This window comes from Peromyscus eremicus, chromosome 3 (assembly GCF_949786415.1).
Source record: "Peromyscus eremicus chromosome 3, PerEre_H2_v1, whole genome shotgun sequence".
NCBI classification, from domain to species: domain Eukaryota; kingdom Metazoa; phylum Chordata; class Mammalia; order Rodentia; family Cricetidae; genus Peromyscus; species Peromyscus eremicus.
The window spans coordinates 102,366,721-102,385,729 of record NC_081418.1 but is presented as its reverse complement, the minus strand read 5'-3'; the positions used below and the strand labels follow the sequence as shown (position 1 = coordinate 102,385,729).

Here is a 19,009-nt window from a genome sequence, read left to right as displayed (position 1 = left end):
CTTAACAAGTCTGAACAGGATCTGCCGAGCCCCACCCTTGGCCCTAGAAGGGGAGGGGTCCGGCTGGGAAGCCACATTAGAGTCTAGAGGTGCTGAGGGTACCCCTTGTATATGCCATGGGCCAGGAAGAGCACTTCCAGGCCTAAGGGCTGAGAGAATACAAACTGAGGTCTCCACCAGCAAAGGCCCCAAGCTGAAGATCTGACTGATCCCCACTAACCCAGGGTCCACCTCTGGGTCTTGGCCTCCCCTCTGTCCCATTCCTACCGCACTACCCTCTGGGGCACCTTGCTTCCTTCTCCTCTCACAGATCGTTCACCCCCTGCTCAAGTCCAAACCCCTTTATCTCCCCAGGCAGAACTTCCTCGCTAACTAACTGCCCCCTAATCTGTCCGCCCCGGAAATCCTCACCACATCTTCACTCTCTTCTGCTCATCTGTAGGAGTTTTAAGACTGTCACAGGGCCAGACATGCAGGCTCTAAACTTTGGTCCTGGTTCTGGTGGGCCACCCCTACATGTCCAGACTGCTTAGCCTGTAGCTCCTGCCACCATATGGGGCAGTTTCTGGGCCTGCCTGTCTCTTGGGACACTCATGTTTGAAAGCCAAGAGGTCAGGCTACATGGGGAAGCTGTGTACAGGTGAGTGAGGTACCCTGGGCCAGGACCTGCACAGGCCCGACAGGCACTGCCCTGGAGATGCTGAAACCGAAGATCAGTGACCAGAGTGAGTGCTACCAGAGGAGCTTCCAGGCTTGGGATGCTGAGCCACAGAGCAGCCTAGAACTGGACCCCAGAGCCTTGTCCACGCTCTAGATTTTCTTCATCCCAGGTGCACCAGCCCAGCGCTCCACCAGCCCCCAGCCTCTCCACCAGCCTCCAGCCTCTCCACCAGCCCCCAGCCTCTCCACCAGTTTCCAGCCTCTCCACCAGCTCCAGACTCTCCACCAGCCCAGCCACCCCACCAGCCCTCAGCCTCTCCACCAGTCTCCAGCCTCTCCACCAGCCCCAGCTTCTCCACCAGCCTCCAGCCTCTCCACCAGCCTCCAGCCTCTCCACCAGCTCCCAGCCATCCCACCAGCCTCCAGACTCTCCACCAGTCCCCAGCCTCTCCACCAGCCCCAGCCACCCCACCTGCCCCCAGCCTCTCCACCAGCCCCAGCCTCCAGCCTCTCCACCAGGCCCAGCCTCTCCACCAGCCCCAGCCTCTCCAACAGCCCCAGCCTCTCCACCAGCCCCCAGCCTCTCCACCAACCCCAGCCTCTCCAACAGCCCCAGCCTCTCCACCAGCTTCCAGCCTCTCCACCAGCTCCAGACTCTCCACCAGCCCAGCCACCCCACCAGCCCCCAGCCTCTCCACCAACCCCAGCCACCCCACCAGCCCCCAGCCTCTCCACCAGCCCGCAGCCTCTCCAACAGCCCCAGCCTCTCCACCAGCTTCCAGCCTCTCCACCAGCTCCAGACTCTCCACCAGCCCAGCCACCCCACCAGCCCGCAGCCTCTCCACCAGCTCCAGACTCTCCACCAGCCCCCAGCCTCTCCACCAGCCCCAGCTTCTCCACCAGCCTCCAGCCTCTCCACCAGCCTCCAGCCTCTCCACCAGCGCCCAGCCACCCCACCAGCCTCCAGACTCTCCACCAGTCCCCAGCCTCTCCACCAGCCCAGCCACCCCCACCAGCCTAGCCTCCCCACCAGCTCCAGCCTCTCCACCAGTCCCAGCCTCTCCACCAGCCCCCAGCCTCTTCCATGCTTCCAGACTGTTCCTTTCAGCTTCCTGTTTAAGAGCAAGCACCCTAAACTCATTTTTCATGGTACTTTCTTCCAAAGTGCCTCTGTCAAGCCTCAGTGAATATCTGCCAGCAAGGCAAGCTGAGCCCAGACACCCTCAATGCAGCCCCACATCCAACCTGTTGTCCTCAAAGCCTCCCATCTCTCCCCTCAGCTTCAGCATAGCGAACCATCTCAGTCACGACCCTGGCCTCTCACCTATCTCCCCCAACAACCAAAACTCGCTTTCCATATCAGCAACCCACACGGGCATTCTAAGAAGGTACCCTCACAAATGAGCCACACGTAAGCAAGCCTCACCTTCTGACACCCATATCTGAGCCATCTCTGTCCCAGTACACATTCCCGGTAGACACCCAGAAGGAACTTCTTATGAACCCTGTCGTGTTAAATCCCTCACACGGTTGGCTGGCCTCAACAGTGACTGGCTATGTAGCCACACGAGGTGCCTCTTGGTCTCTGAGTGCCACTAGTTTCCAGACAGAGCCTCACAGCTCCTTACCCAGAATTCCTAGGTATAAGCAAGCACCATGATGGCCCTGTGGAAGTATGAACAGGAATACCTAACCATTCTTCCCAAGAAAGGGCTTGTCCAGGCGGCCCTGCTGTGGTTTTGGAGCAAGGAAGTCACTCTTGACCATACTGTAGGAAGCCCTGTCATGGCTGCTCAGCGGGCAAAACACCTTACTGTATTCACAGCATATGACACGCCCCCCTTTATTTTCAAATGAGGAATTGAAGGCCCCAGGAGGGTTCACCTTCAATCACAATGTGCACTAACACTCAAGAAGTAAATACCCTTCTCCCCATCCCTCCCCACCACAGAGGTGTAGTCCAATGGGAGAGCACATGCCCAGCATCCCCCTGGGCAGCCCTGCCTTGGTCTGTGACCTGTGGTTTGGCTGGATCTGAACACACATGCGTCAGTGTGAAACAGCAGAGAAAGGAGCTGCAGATGCCACTGGTGTCGGGGCACTGGTTGGATTGAGATAATCCCTACAGGTTGGTGCTGTGCTGGCTACTGAACACCAACCCAGGGAGGAGCCATCCTCAGGTGCACATGCCAGCATTTTATGCTAGCATTGGCACCTGCCACAAGGCCACTCCAGCCTGGGGTCATACATCTAAAGAGAACTCATTGAGTCACACACATTGGCTCCCTGAAACGCTCTCATCAGTACAGGAGAGAGAAATAGCCATTTCCTGAGTAAGCTCACCAACCCTGGAGAAACACACAGGAGGAGAGGGAGAGCAATATGAGGGGGGTCGTTAAAACCAAAATGCTGAAGTGGTTACCTTTGGTGGGCAGGATTACAATGATCCTTTTTATTTCTGTGTGTGCTGACTATTGTAATCGCTTGCTTTTAGGACCATTAAGCTTTCAGCAGAAATAAATAAAAGAGCGTACTCGTGTGAGAAAAAGTACTTTCCCGGGAAAGCTGAGAACAACACACGTCAACGAGGCTTACTGGGTCACAGCACAGAACATCTCAATGTGATTTTAAAAATAGTTCCAGCACAGTGGAAAATCTCAGAGCCTGACTGGGCATCGCTCGGATCTGGGTCAAGCATCAAGTGGCTTCCCGGGTGACCTTGCACAGTCCTTCCCATCTCTGGGCCCCCAGCCTGTCCTACAGTCCTGGACGTGAGGGACAGGGGCCCATCAGCAGCTCTCAACCTTTATGTACAATGACCCGCCCTGGGAAGTAGAGTGTGGTGAGTGTGGCATGTGTGGCATCAGGTTCTGTCCCCAACACGGTGGGAGGGAGAGAGCACAGGGCCTCTGGCACGCACACCACCGATGCTAGCTTCTTAGTCCGACACCACAGCAGAGCTGTGCACCATCCCAGCAGTTTCCAGATGCCGTGCTCCTGGCTACCTGGCACCTGGGTGGGAGAGGCTAGCTGGCCGTGAAATCATATCCACGACTCAGACCCCGGACATCAGGCCGAGTCCTTCCTTTTCTGATCTCCTTTATTTCCTGGTCTGAGCCAGCAGAACCCAGGGGAGAAGGTGAAGAAGGCCTACCTCGGCTTCTCAGGTGCCCTCTAGATTCAGGCCTCCTCACCAGCATCCCTGCCAAGGCCTTGGGCAACCCCCCTCTCCCGGGCTGTTCTGGCATAGCTCAGCTGTTTTCTGTCTGGCCCTTGCTGCTGTCTGGCACAGACGCATGCATCTGTTCTCTCTTCCCACTCAATCATGAATGCCGCAGGAGTACAGCGATCTTGTTCACCATAATTCTATGCATGGTGTCTGGCTCATGCACACACAGTGTGTGTTGCCAGAACAAATGAATGAACGAATGAATGAACGAATGAATGAATAAACAGAATGGCAGAAACAACAAGGAAAAGTAACCCAGTCACATGCTCATGGCCCCTAGTGCCAGCCTCAGCACCACAAGAGAAAAAGGAAGCTCTAGCATCCTTCCACAGGCAGAGCAATGACAATGCACTTACTTACAATACCCCAGCACTCACTCACTTACAATACCCCAGCACTCACTCACTTACAATACCCTCAGCACTCACTCACTTACAATACCCCAGCACTCACTCACTTACAATACCCCCAGCACTCACATACTTACAATACCCCAGCACTTACTCACTTACAATACCCCAGCACTCACTCACTTACAATACCCACAGCACTCACTCACTTACAATACCCCAGCACTCACTTACTTACAATACCCCAGCACTCACTTACTTACAATACCCCAGCACTCACTCACTTACAATACCCCCAGTACTCACTCACTTACAATACCCCAGCACTCACTCACTTACAATACCCCCAGTACTCACTCACTTACAATACCCCAGCACTCACTCACTTACAATACCCTCAGCACTTACTTACTTACAACACCCCAGCACTTACTCACTTACAATACCCCCAGCACTCACTCACTTACAATACCCCAGCACTCACTCACAATACCCCCAGCACTCACTCACTTACAATACCCCAGCACTCACTCACAATACCCCAGCACTCACTTACTTACAATACCCCAGCACTCACTTACTTACAATACCCCAGCACTCACTCACAATACCCCAGCACTCACTCACTTACAATACCCCAGCACTCACTTACTTACAATACCCCCAGCACTTACTCACTTACAATACCCCAGCACTCACTTACTTACAATACCCTCAGTACTTACTCCAGCCAGAAAGGCTCGGAGTGGCCTAACCAGGAGTCCCCTGTGGCTCTTGCTCTTATGGCAAGGTCCCCAGTCAAATGCCCTCCTCAGCAAGTGGCCCAGGAACACACCTTCCTCAGTTAGGTCCCCAGGGAAATGTCTTCCATAGGGAGGGGTCTAGGCCTTGAACCTGCCTGTCCCTGAATAATGACTTTAGTCTGCTAGCCCAAGGGACTTTCCAAGAAAGCCCTTCTGCTCTCCTGCAGGAAGTGGCACTCACTCTTCATTCCACACAGCAGGACCTGCCTCCTCATCCTAGATGGCTCCGCATGTGTGGTGTAGCAGCAGGCTGGGACTGTGGGAGACTAAGAAATGCTGTGGTTCCTGCTTGCCCAGCTCTGGTCATTACTGGAGTCATTATCTCCATAGCCCAGAGTGGGATTCTTCCCTCAGCCGTGGGGCAGGAGGGCCTGGACAGTGAGTCTCACATCGGAAGGCTTCCAGTACAATCCAGGGCACCTGTCCAGCTCTTCTGTGCTGCTCCTTGCTGACTAGCTGCATTCGGCTGCAGTGTAGCCTGCTGCATATGAAGCCTGCCCTCTCTCTTCATATGGCGCCTCCGCCTCTCACCCCAAAGCTGCTCTTAGCCACAATGAGAAATATCCTGACTGGCTCTGCTCTGGGTAGGGCACCAAGGTCTGGCAGGCACTCCTTGGCACTCCTACCGCCTGGCTGGACTTCCGAACTGATTGATAAACGGGGCCTCGGGACGTGCTCTCCACCTTCAATTCAGGGAGTACCACCCAACAACAGCTTCAAATCAGACCTCGGAAGAGTGAGGCTTGTTTTCCAAACTTAGGAAGGATGACGACTTTACTGCTTCTCCTTGGAGCAGTCCAACTTGGCCTGTCTCTAAAGCTGGGAAGAATGAAGGGCTCAGGGTGGGTGACCACAGCATTAATGTGTTCCCATCACTAAGACTCTATTCACCACCGCCCACCAGTACTGAATGAATGACTGCAGCCATTTCTGGCTGCTGAGAGGTGTCCCTCTGCTCTGATCATGTGGGTTCCTCAGCCTCCGGCCACAGCGGGCCTCAGCATTCCAGAGGTCAGCAGAATGCACCTCACCTGCATTAGCCTTCGGGAATACAGGTATGACATCCCCCTCCCTGGGAGTCCTTTTCACACACCCATAATGGACAGACAAGTCACTTACTGAGGAACTTGCAGAGAAAAAAAGGGGACACTATCCCACAGCTGTGCAAGCTGGGCCATGGAAGTTGGATTCCTGAAAACGACCACGATCTGGGGACCACACCACCCCTGACACTGTAACACAACAGCTTCTGACCTCTGGAAACAAAGGATTCATGTACACAGTTTACTTACATCTATGGTAACTTGCCAAGGAGCCCATGGTGACTAGTCTCTTCTGTCTCATGCTTCTGCAGTCTGTCTACACTGAAATCAGTGAGCATCCCTATTGGAACCCCTGCTCACGGAAGCAGGGCTAGGTCTGCCTGTCTCATGACCCCTGGAGTCTCTGGGCCATGCATGATGACCACCAATTGTCCACTGGCTGCTGTCCTGCCCTGCACAACACACAGCTTCAATGACGGGCCACATGCAGCATCTTCAGGAGCCCCAGTCCTGTAACCCTCGCTGCTCCCCACAGTTCAAATCTATTTCATCTCAATCCCACATGTCAGTCTGTTTCAAGACCAATAATGAGAACTCACGAAAAAGTGTCGCCCATTTGTACTCTTCAATGTTTGCCTATGCTATTCTTAGAGGGGGTGGGATAAGAACCCAGTTGGGGACAGGAGACAGTTTCCACTGACCACTCAGGTTCAGGGCTTGGGGAGAGGATCCCTGCTCCTTGACAGCCTCTAGAGCTTGTTCCAAATCCGTGAAAGGTTGTGCCCCTCGTCAGGAGACCCCACTCCTCTAAGCATCCCTACCCCAGATTTCAGACCATTGCACCCCACTCTTGTAAAGACTCTTGACATTGTCGTCTGTTCCATGTTTCCAAGTAGTAACTCTGCTAGACTTTAAGAAAGAGAGGCAGATGAAGGTTAGTCTGGCCTAACTGGGTGAATAGGCGTTCCCAGGAGTGCTATTTCCCACCATTAGCTCTGACAGTAGATGAGCCACATGTCAATAAATGGGAATGGCTTCCTATTATGATTTTAATGTATCAGTTACAAATTTAAAAATTGAGCCGGGTGGCGGTGGTGCAGGCCTTTAATCCCAGCACTCGGGGAGGCAAAGGCAGGTGGATTTCTGTGAGTTCGAGGCCAGCCTGATTTATAAAGCAAGTTCCAAGACAGCCAGGACTGTTACACAGAGAAACCCTGTTTCTTGAAAAACAAAACCAAACAACAAAATTAAAAATTAGAGGACATGGTGTGGGGGACAAGTTAAGAGCAGCCTGCAGCTAACAACTAGCAGGGACAACAGAACCTCAGCTCTGTAACCACAGAGAGGTGAACTGACGCCAGTAATGTGTCAGGCCAGCACCTGGCCATTGGCCATGGTCTGAGCAGAAACCTGGGAAGGCTGTCTTAGGGTTTTTATTGCTGTGATAAAGACCATGACCAAAAGCAATGTGGAAGAAAAGGGGTAATTTTATCTTATGTGTCTAGGTAACAGTCCATCACTGAGGGAGGTCAGGACAGGAACTCAAGCAGGACAGGAACCTGAAGGCAGGAACTGAAGCAGACACCATGGAGGAATGCTGCTTATTGGCTTGCTCTGCTGGCTTCCTTATACACCATCCTGGGCCACCTGCTGAGGATGGAACCACCCACAGTGGGCTGCCCCCCTTTCAACCAATCATTAATCAAGACAATACTCCATAGACTTGTCCACAGGGTAACCTTTTTTTTTTTTTTTAAGATTTATTTATTTATTTCATGTGCATTGGTGTTTTGCCTGCATGTATGTCTGTGTGAGGGTGTCAGATTCTCTGGAACCAGAGTTTACAGACAGTTGTGAGCTGCCATGTGAGTGCTGGGAATTAAACCTGGGTCCTCTGGAAGAATAGTCCGTGCTCTTAACCACTGAGTCAACTCTCCAGCCCCACACAGGGCAATCTTATGGTGACAATTCCTCAACTGAGTTTCCCTCTTCCCATGTATTTTTACATTTGTGTCAAGTTGACAAAAGCCAACCAGCGCACACCACGTGCCTACCCTTCTGGGTTATAGGACCATGAGCTGACGATGGCTGCTAAGCTTGTGGTTATCTATGACACAACAACAGAAAACAAACACAGAGACCAAGGGTTCCTGAGTCTGCTAAATCAAGCCTGTGTTTTTAAATGGTTGCAATTAACTGAATAGCAACTGAGTCATCAAACTCTCTGCCAAACAGCACAGTCTCTGCAGATGGCCAGTATCAACTTCTGACACATACAATGAAAAACCAAAGCATTCCCTGCCAAAGCAGGGCCTCTTCCTCCTGTGAGGACATCATCTCCACCCTGATGTCCCTGTGTGTTCACTGTAGGACCTCAGAGGAAGGCACTGGTAGAAGGCAGTGCTTGAGGAGGACACAGGTTCTGAGTCATTATAAGACTGTATCTGACTACACACTTTCTTAAAAAACATGCTTGGGGCTGGAGAGATGGCTCAGTGGTTAAGAACACAAGATTGCTCTTCCAGAAAACCCAGGTTTTAATCCCGGCTCCACATGGTAGCTCTTAACTTTAACTCCAGTTCCAGGGAATCTAACATTCTCTTCTGGCCTCTGTAGGCACTGAACACATGTGGTACATATACATACGTGCAGGCAAAACATCCATAAACATAAAATAATAAAGGATGCACAGTAAAAAAAAAAAAAACACCAAACACCAAAAGAGATAGATAGATAGATAGATAGATAGATAGATAGATAGATAGATAGATAGATAGAGCACCTTCACATTCTGTGAGAAATCCTTCACATTCTTTGACACAACTGATATACACAGGACCTCTAAAGATCAACCAGGACAAGGACAGTCACCCCAGAGATGCAGTATCTTTACTCATTTTAAAAATTGTGTATATGTATCCATGGTGCACACGTGTGTGCTGTTCCTCTGTATGTGGAGGCCAGGGGCTGACACCAGGCATCTTCCTCCATCTTTGTAGTCAAGTCTTTCACTAAACCTGGGCCTCATCAGTTTGGCTAGACTGACTGGCAGCAAGCCCTAGGGGTCCTCCGTCTTTCCCCAGCACTGAAATAGTGACATGTCCCATCGGCCTAGATTTTTTTTTTCAGACAGGGTTTCTCTGTGTAGCCTTGGCTGTCCTGAAACTCACTTTATAGACCAGGCTGGCCTCGAACTCACAGAGATCTGCCTGCTTCTGCCAAGTGCTGGGATTAAAGGTGTGTGCCACCACCACTGGGCTGGTTGCTCAGATTTTTATGTGGGTGTTAGGGATCCAAATTTAAGTCCTCATACTTGAACGGTGAACATTTCATCAATGGAGTGATCTTCCCAAACACTTTTTCTGTTCCTGTAATAGAACCCTTGAGTCTAGCTAATTTAGAAAGGGAAAAGGTTAATTTTGGTTTGTGGTTCTGGAATTTGGGAGCACAGTGCCATATAGTCAGCTTCTGGAGCTCCACAGACTGCACTGTATCACAGTGGAAAGGCACAGAGGGGAGGCAGGTGTACACGGAAGTTGGACATCAACAAGACAAGAAGCACGAGAAAGCCAAGGAAGCCAAACTTACTTTATAACAATCTGGTCTTGGGACAATTCACCCACTCTGAGAGAACTACATTAATGCCTTTATTATCCAAAGTGCCTCTTGAAAGCCCCACCACCTCTCAACACAGTTATATTAGGGACTAAGCCTCAACACGATCTGTGGTAGGGACAAACCACATTCAAACACAACGTGTACACAAAGAATATAAACCAGTATGGAGATACTCACTCATTCCTCATTAGCAATGCAAGTGCAAGCCACACCATAACGCACATGGATGTAGCCTTGACAAGGCCTCCCACTGACTCCTGCTGCCCACTACTGACGGTCTCATACAACCCCTCCCATTGCACTGGGGACTGAACCTAGTGACCTGCTTACAACCAAGAGCAGCAAAGCTCCTATGATCAGGTGACCCAGATGGTCTTGCCGCCATGGGCTTCTTTGGCAGACTACACATAAAAGAATCAGGTGCCTCATGGTGCGAGGACAAGAGACTCTCCAGAACAGTGGTGAGGAACAGGGCCTGGGTCAAGCAGCCACTCAGGCAGTGAGCAGAAAAACACTCGTAGCCTCAAGAGAGAGGAATCCTTAGCCCACAGCAGCTGTGAGCTTAAGAAGTATGACATTTTAATCTGCTGAGTTTTAGGCAATAGAAATTAACACATGAAATGCAGTTTGCATCTAGCAGGTAGGTGTGTGTGTGTGTGTGTGTGTGTGTGCGTGCGTGTGTGCATGGGCACAGCTGTGTTTGCAGGTGCTTGAAGGCCAGAGTGGGTGTTCTTCTCTATTGTTCTTGGCTTTGTTTTATTTCTATTGCTTTATTCCTTTGACACAAGGTCTGTCCTTGAACCTGCAAGCTTGCCATTTTGGCTGGGATCACTGGCCAGTGAGCTCCCAGGGTCTGTCTCTATCCCCCAGTTCTAGGGTTATCTGGGTTGTAGGTGCACTGTAGCTATGCCCGCCTTCTACGGTCTTCATTTTCACCCACGGAGCTGTCCCCCCATCCCCTGGCAGACTTTTAAAGATGAGGGAGGCTGGCAATCATCTGCCCAGTGTTGGGTAACGCGTATCACCTACAGTTTTCCCTGGACTAGAAAGGAGATTCGGTAACAGCCACATGCAGGGCCTTGGACCTTGTGGTTCTACTTGCAATAATACACCCACTGACTGCCTCAGGTGTGTGGGACATGGCTTCTAAAGTTCACTCACGGCAGCATTTGGTAGTGATATTACACTGAGTTGTTGCTATGGGCTGAACTGCCTCCTCCCCCTGCACCCCACCTCACCCCACCCCACCCCTGCCACAACACACATATGTAAGCCTTGGTCTTCTACACCTCAGGATGTGACTATTTCTGGAGACAGGGCCTTGAAAGGGGAAGTGGAAATGAGGTCGTTAGCACAGACCTAATTCAATCTGGCTGGTCCCCCGATAAGAAGAGGAGGAGACACAGGTACAAGAGAGGCCTCAGAGGGAAACCACCTTGAAACGCCTTGACACTGGGCGTCCAGTCTCTGCAGTGGAAACAGATTAGCTTTATGCTCCTTACTCCCTCATAGAACAATGAGAGATAGGAAGTGGTCCAGGGAATCTGGGTGTATCTGTGGGGCGGGGCCAAAGCTCCATGGCCCCAGCCATTATCCTGCTGTGCTTTGCTTGGGTGAAGCTAAAAGAACCTCACCCAATACATAGAGAAGATGGCGTCCTGTTTGCTTCCGTTGCCCAGTCCTCAAGTTCCCTGCCCCCAGGCAGTTGTCTCTCACCTGGAAATAGTTTAGAAGCAAGCCAGCCCAGGATAGCCCCAGGCCTGCAAGCAGGAAGGGTAATAGCACCTGGAAGCCAATGACCAGGGCACTCTCTCTGCTCTGCTCCGCCTCCAGTGATTTGGGGTCCACATTTTGGCTCTCAGAGACCTCCTGATGTCCATCTTCGGAAGCCTCGGAGAGTCTTCCTGCACTGTGGTCGGGGGATGGCCCCAGTTCCTTCGGCCTGCGACAGCCTTCCAGCCTCCGCTGTCGGGCCTCGGTCCCTTCCATCGGCACACGGCTGAGCCCAGCAGCCCTGACCTGGGAGACACAAAGTGACAGGGCTGAAGGGTAGAACTCCTGACCCCTCAGGTCCCCTCAGACTCCATCCATCCACCTGGCAGCCGCCATTCAGGGCTGGCCTTCACAGCCTCCAGCACCACAAGTCTGCAGTCTACCGTCATAGACACGGGCCTGAGGATGAAACACAGCTATTAAAGGACCGTTAACCGTACACAGGAGCCAACAGTGAGGCTCCCCACCAACCAACTATCAAAAACCTGACCCGGCACTGATTAGGAGAAGTACACTCATCTAGCATGTCCTGGCTTCTATCCTCAATACCACCACCCCACATGAATGAACGAATGAATGAATGAATGAATGAGCAGCAGAAAGTAGTCAGAACTTGTCAGAACTCTGGGACTTAAGCCAAGGCTTGTAGCAACCCAAGGACTATCAGGAACACTGTGACCTTCATCATATTAGTGACATTCCAACTCCCTCAGTCAGTGCCTTTAGTGGGGAAGATGGCTGGCTGGGAGGGTTATTTCTGTCTGCCAATGTGATTAGATTAAGAAGTGCCCAGGGCATTGCTGAGGCACGACTTGCAAAGATGATTAAGCCTTTCTGTGGGCTGGGGTCTAAGACTGAATAAAAAGATAGGAAGGTGCTTCCTAGACTGCCCAGATGCAAGCAAGCTCCTGCCTGCACGCCAGTATGCCTTCCTACCATAATGTGCCATGCTCTCTTAAGCCTGAGCAAAAAATAAATACCCCTCGAGGTTCTTCCGTCAGGTATTTGTTCCGAACAACGAGAAAAGAAACTAACACCTTGGGGGAACCAGCAGCCTGCAGCTCCTCTGCTGTCCAGAAGAACTCTAGTTCTCACGCCCATATGGGGTTCTGGGGACACTCATCTGCAGACAGCCTGGAGACCCCTAGTGCAGAAAACCTCTGGAACAAGAGCAGGTGTACCTGGCTGCTTGCAGACTGACGAAAAGGATCAAAAGGAAAAGCTGGGGAATGAGGGACCCATGGGGGCAGGAGGCGGTCCAAGGCCATCTGGGAATGCAATAGGGCTCACAGGGCTGGACATAAGTTCAAAAAATGGCTGACCAGGCAGAGGGTGAATGCTGAGGGGGGATGTTAAGGGCTCCAGAATGGGAGGGGCCCCAGGGTGGCCGGACTGTCCCTCAGTGGGGACTGTAGACTGCGTGGGTGTAGACTGTAGACCGAGTCATAACGGATCACTTGGCAACATTGACACACACAGCACAGAACGGTGTTCAGTGAAGTCACCAGACAGCGAGTGGCCACAGCGAGTCCTCCTGACAGGAGAGACTCTCAGTCCCGGAAATGGCTCACTCTTTAGAGGACACAGTTTTCAACAACAAAGGAGACACAGAGACAAATTCACCTCAACAAATACGAGACACACAAACAAGAAAGCATGTATCCAACAGGAAAGAGCAATTATGGAAAGTGTCCCCGAGGAGGATCAGACTCAGGCCTGGGGAAAACTTGCAAGCGGTTTTGTTAACATCTTCAAGGAACACGAGGAACCCCTTAGCCCAAACTGACAAAACTGGTAGGAGGCATGCCCAGCCTTGAAGACGCTCCCCTCAGGCAGGGACCACAAGTCCAGGGCTGCGGGGTGCAGATGCATGCTTCCGAAGGCAGGCTACGTCACTGTGGAGACAGTGAGGCAGAGGAGTGGGCAGGGCTGTCACATGGGGCCTCACGAGGGTGGGCACTGGAGGCTCTGGAGGAGGGAGGAGGGAATCAGGGCCAGTCAATAACCCCAGCGAGCCCTCCTGGGCCAAGATGTGCCCAGTACCCCAGAACACCGAGAAACGATGAATCACCATTGTAGAATGTCTTGGCTGCTACAAGATAATGGCCAAGCTCACTCTGTGATTCCAAAACAGACCATCCAACTTTCCCTAAGGGACGGGGCTGAGAGCAGAAGACTGCCTGTGTGGGACAAAAAATGTCCCCTGCCACACGCTCAGAGGAAAGCCAGGTTCACAGCATCAAAGGGCTAAAAACTAATGTGAACCTTAATGTAAACAAAACAAACTCTAAAAGTAGTCCAAAGAGTAAGGCTTCTCCCAAGATTCTGGGAGGGACAATGATTCCCTAACTTGGAGCAAGGAGAAAAAAAATCAAGATGATAGCTGACCACAGGACCATGGGAAAGCAAGGTGCTTTCAAGACACGAGTGGCGTTCCTAAAGTGAGGAACACTAGACCACTGCCATCCTAGAGCTACTGTGTCAGCATTCATCAGTAACAAACACAATGCAAACGAGGTGCGGTAGCCCAAGGCTAGCCTCAAACTGGATGTGTAGCCAAGGAAGATCTTGTACTTTCTGGTCCTCCTGCCTCCTCTGGAGGGATGAGATTACAAGCATGCACCGCCATATTTATGCGGCACAGGGGACTGAAACCAGAGTTTCACACATGCCAGGCAAGCACTTTGCCAGCTGAGCCACATCTGAGGAGGATGTGTAAGCACATCCTGGATGTAAGCAGGAGCCAGTGAACCAGTCCACATATGCTGGAAAAACAGGACCTGGACAGGAAGGCTGAACCAGCCCTAGTGCCATAGGATCACCAGGCCGAAGGGAGCACTCACAGACGATGAACACGTGTGGCCAAGAGATATGCAATTAAAGAGCCCTCTTCCCCCAACTACTTCCTAGGAACCAGGCAACCAGTGGAGCACAGCCAGATGCAGTTGGTGCTGGGTGCACCATAAACACACGGGCCCAGCTTGGTGGCCGGCACTTGAGGTGGGGTGATCAGTCCAGCCCAAGAATTCAAGGTCAGTCCCAGCAACATAGCAAACCCTCTTAAAACAAAACCCCAAATCAACCCCCACTCCTGGCTGACCACTAACTGCACTGAGATTATGGTTAGACTTGAATGAGCTTCCAAATAGACAAAGAAACCAGGTCATGGTGAAGAGGCGGGGCTTTCCCGCCAAGCGGATCCAGGGAAGTCCCTCACTGGACTGCATGGCCAAGGTCCCAATTCTCAGCCCAGAATAAGCCACAGATAACCAGACATCTACCACTACTGCTCAGAGAAACTGCCATTTCATTCTTGCTAGAATTTGGTGAGGCTCCTAAAACTCTAGAAACACACACACACACACACACACACACACACACACACACACACACACACTCACACACAGAGTAGTGAAATTACAGAAACTGAGGAAAGTGGGAAGAATTTTTGTTTTCCCTAGGTATGTGGGGTGGTGCTGTATGTGTCAGAACCTTCCAGTGCTCAAGTTCCTTATATAGCATGGCCCCTGCATAGGGCCTTTCTCTCTGCACACCCTCCAGTGAATCTTTTAGTTGTGACAATGCCTAACACAGGCCTGAGCTTTATAAACGGCTGTGGGTTATGCAGTTAATATGACAGGCACAAGGGTCTGTGACTGTTCAACAGACACGGCTGCTTCTGCTGAATACTTGCCGGTCCAAGACTGGCTGATTCTGCAGATTAGGAACACAGATACAGAGGGCGTCTGGGGTAAGCACTCTACCATGATCTTTCTTTCCAGCCAGTTTTACAGTGAGCCCATTACCAGTGTGGGCAGCTACAACTGTGGACATATTAAAACCATTGCAGGAGTTGGCTGTGCCAATTATGGCATTAATAAAGTGTTCAGAACAGTATGAGATACAGTCAGTGCTTAAATGTCTCGGGGAGAATGAAGTGCCACTCTTAGCGAAAATGCCAACGTTTGAGGAATTCAGGCAAGGTGCATGTCTCATTAGCTGTGCAAATAAACAGGATGCAGCCCCCAAGGACAGCAGGGTGTCAAACCGGCCAACACAGGCAGTGAATCTGGAGGAGGCTCTCTCTGCAGGCAGACACCTCCAGGTCTCAGGGACAGCAGCAAAGGGGTGTCTGCTTTGTTTAGGCTCCCTCTGCTGGCAGAGTGGAACTTGGACATGCTGAACAGCCAGAGAGAGACGGTCAGAAGGACCACACAAACAAGAAAAATTGCAAAATAAAAATGAATTATAAAAGAAAGCCTTTTGATCCAAAACCACAGACTCAAACTCCAAGAGAGTAGGGAAGGGAAGGGAAGGGAAGAGAGAGAAAAAATAAGAGATCAATTCAAGAATATCAAGTTTAAACATACGGCAGGGCAAAATTCTGAACAAAATTTACAAGAAAGTAAGTTTATAACTAGAGCAGGTAAAGGTGCTCGTCACCAGGCTTGACACCCTGAGTTCAGTCCCTGGGACCCACATGGTAGAAGGAGATAACTGACTGACCCTAAGTTGTCCTCTGACCTCTGCAAGTGCACAGTGGTGCAGGTGTGAGTGCACACACACACACACACACACACACGAATTAAAAACTCTTTTATTCATGCATTTTATGTAAATGAGTGCTCTATTGCATGAATGCTTGCATGACAGAAGAGAGCATCAGATCCCATTATGGATGGTTGTGATCCACCATGTGGGTGCTGGGAATTGAACTCAGGACCTCTAGGAGAGCAGTCAGTGCTCTTAACCACTGAACCATCTCTCCAGCCCGAATTTAAAACTCTTAAAGAAAGTCTAAGAGGAAATATTTGGTGCCAATAAAAAACAGACAAGGTTGGGTGTGAAAGAAAGAAGAAAGGGTAGGACACCAGAACTGAGGCAGTCAACTGCAATCTTGGTGAAGTGTCTTGCATCTCCACCAGAGGGCCCCAGGGCCCACACAGACAAAAGGCCGCACACCTGCCGACTGGTAGTGATCACTTGGTTTCACAGTCCTCACTCACATGCACATACGTGCATGCCAGAGAAAGCCCTGGCCAGGGTGTACACTGGGGATCAAGTCAGTCTCCTGAGCTGGCTCAGCCTAGTAGTCAGCATCCAGCAGTCTTCTGCACCAGGTGGGGGACATCTTGGCCCTTCAGCAGGGACCTCCTACCCTGTGAAGGTGCCCGAAGGCCCCCTCAGATTCACTGGGAATGTTGGAGTATTTAATAAGAATAACGTCACTAATATCATTAAAAATTAGACAGGTGAGCAAGCCAGGCCCCGTGGGACAAAATAGAGTCGATGTCTAGGGGGAGTGGGCAGTGGATTCAGGAAAACCTGATTTTTTAGCTCAAGGTATGCTGGAGGCTTGGTGGATAAGGGTACTTCATAGTACTATGACTGTAGGGTGGCATCCTAGGGTGGGCCCAGGCTCAGCTGACCCCTAAGTATTTGGTTGCCTCGAGAAAGTGACTGCTATACACCAGTTCTGCAGCCCAGTGCCAAGTGTGGAGTCCAACAAACATCAGTACTGGATAACAGTGATTAAAGACCTTCCCGTGGGCCAGCTGGCTTTGAAAGGGGGCGGGACATAGCTGACTGTGACTAGAGCCCAACGTATTTTGTGACTCCTCCCAGCTGGCAACAGGGGTGGCCTGTCTGTCATTCAGACACTATACACGACCATTTGGATCATACTGCCCAGTGAAACTGGCCTTGAATACAGGCCTGTGAGCACCTGTTCAGCGCGCAGGTACTAACACATCCTTCTGGAAGGCCTGGTTCTGGCACAGCATACAAACTGATGCTCACCTTCCTGGAACAGGGAGATTCTAACCACGAGGTGGGCGGGCTGAGTTTCTGGGATGGATGGGATGCCTCTTAGCTTCCCACTGTGCAGCAGAAAGCATGTCTGGGTTTCATCTCCTTAACATTATAGAACATCCCAGTGGGAATGTACAGAAAGCCCAACTCAGGGTTAGAATCCCATTGTCTCCTTTCCCTGGATGTGTGACCTTGGAAGAGTGAGGAAATACTACCCTCTGTGACGTCTGAATGGAGCACAGCAGAACCCTTTATCCAGTTGCACCCTCTGAAGTTTTTATTACCAGCAACCATTTGTGGTCCAAAAATATTAAGAGAACATTTCCAGAAACAAGCAATTTGTAAGTCTTAAATTGTGTTCAGTTCTGAGCACCACAGTGGGCTGATTCAGTTTCCACCACACTCTGTCCCTCCTAGCATGTGCACCCTTCCTTTGTCCAGTGTATCCGTGCTGCATATGCTGCTCGCCGGCTAGTTACCCTCCCAACAGTCGTTAGGGTGGCAGCGCTGGTGGCCCAGCAACCCTTCTTCTACTTAATAATGGCACAACGGTAGTGATGGTGACAATTCTATCACAGTATATCATTAAACCTGTCCTGTCTTATGGCTGTTCATCCTTCACTGTGTCTAGTCCATTAATTAAACTCTACCATAGGTATGTATATTAGGAAAACAATCTATATGTCTGGGTATCACCCCAGGATTCAGGCACCCTTTGGGGAACACATTAGTGCCTCCCTCAGATAGGGGGAGGTTACTCAAGCCTTCTGTAATGTATTTTCCTCACAGGACACTTGGCCTGTCTCCACCCCACTTCAGGCCTCTCGGTACTCCTTTGCATGCGTGGTTCTTAAACTACTGCAGAGGCATGAGGCCAGCTTAGGGAAGCAGAGCAGGACCACCCCCTAGATACTTGGGTCAGGCTGGAGAGGCTGCATCTCTAAGTGGTCTCTGGCGAAGAAGCAGTTTGAGAACACCGAGTTTTTAAAGCTTTCTAGAAAGGATCTGGTAGACTGAGGTATCCTCTCAAGTCTGAACGACCTCTACCTTGGCAACCCCAGGGGTTTCCACTGAGCGCAGAATAACTCACTGAGCCTGCAGTGGGATGTGCAGGGATGCTTTCGGGGTGCTGAAGGAGTCAATCATTATCCCTAGAGTCAGGCGCCCCGGGGTTCAACACAGGCAGAGGGAAGGGATGAACGAGGCTGGTCCCTGCAGACCTTTGGAGCGAAGGAGCCACGTACTGACCCGCCCCGGTGTGCCGCTAGCTAGACCCTGCGCCCCACGCCCCCTCCCGAGGCCCGTAGGCGCCCCGCTTTCCCTCGGTTTCCCCGGCTCCCAGTCCAGCTCCGGCCCGCGCTTACCGGTCCTCTCCCGGCCGGCGGAGGAAGCGAGGCGGCAGGGCGCGCGCTGGGCACCGCCGAGGCCTGCGGCGGGAGGAAGCGGGAAGGGCGGCCGGCGGGCCAACCCCGCCCTGCCCAGGCGCCCGGACAGAGGGGCGGGGCCATATAGGGGCGGGGCCACCTGATGGGAGGGGCTTTGCGGGCCGGCCTCGTGGGCGGGGCCAGGTCGTCGGGGTGAAGCTTGAAAACCCAGTTTTTAAAGCTTTCTAGTAAGGGTCTGGAGGACTGAGGTATCCATTTAACTCCCAAAGACGTCCAGCTTGGCAACCCCGGAGGTTTCCAATGAGCACAGGACAGCTCGCTGAGCCTGCAGAGGGGT

The 19,009-nt window shown here is 51.6% G+C and overlaps 1 protein-coding gene and 1 long non-coding RNA gene across 2 annotated transcripts in view; one reads left to right on the top strand and one right to left on the bottom strand.

The window, feature by feature from the left end:
• Window positions 1–18,785, bottom strand: part of Slc41a3 (solute carrier family 41 member 3) — a 50,339-nt gene extending 31,554 nt beyond the window's left edge. The window contains exons 1-2 of the mRNA XM_059258187.1: window positions 18,652–18,785; window positions 11,420–11,722 (exon numbers count right to left, since the gene is read on the bottom strand). Of these exons, the coding sequence (XP_059114170.1) occupies window positions 11,420–11,692 (273 nt within the window). The 5' untranslated portion in view covers window positions 11,693–11,722; window positions 18,652–18,785. The remainder of the gene's footprint in view (window positions 1–11,419; window positions 11,723–18,651) is intronic.
• LOC131907195 (uncharacterized) lies at window positions 17,861–18,291 on the top strand. The gene is made up of 2 exons (XR_009378326.1): window positions 17,861–17,942; window positions 18,077–18,291. It is a non-coding gene; the product is annotated as an uncharacterized LOC131907195 (long non-coding RNA).
• Window positions 18,786–19,009: the final 224 nt, after the last annotated feature.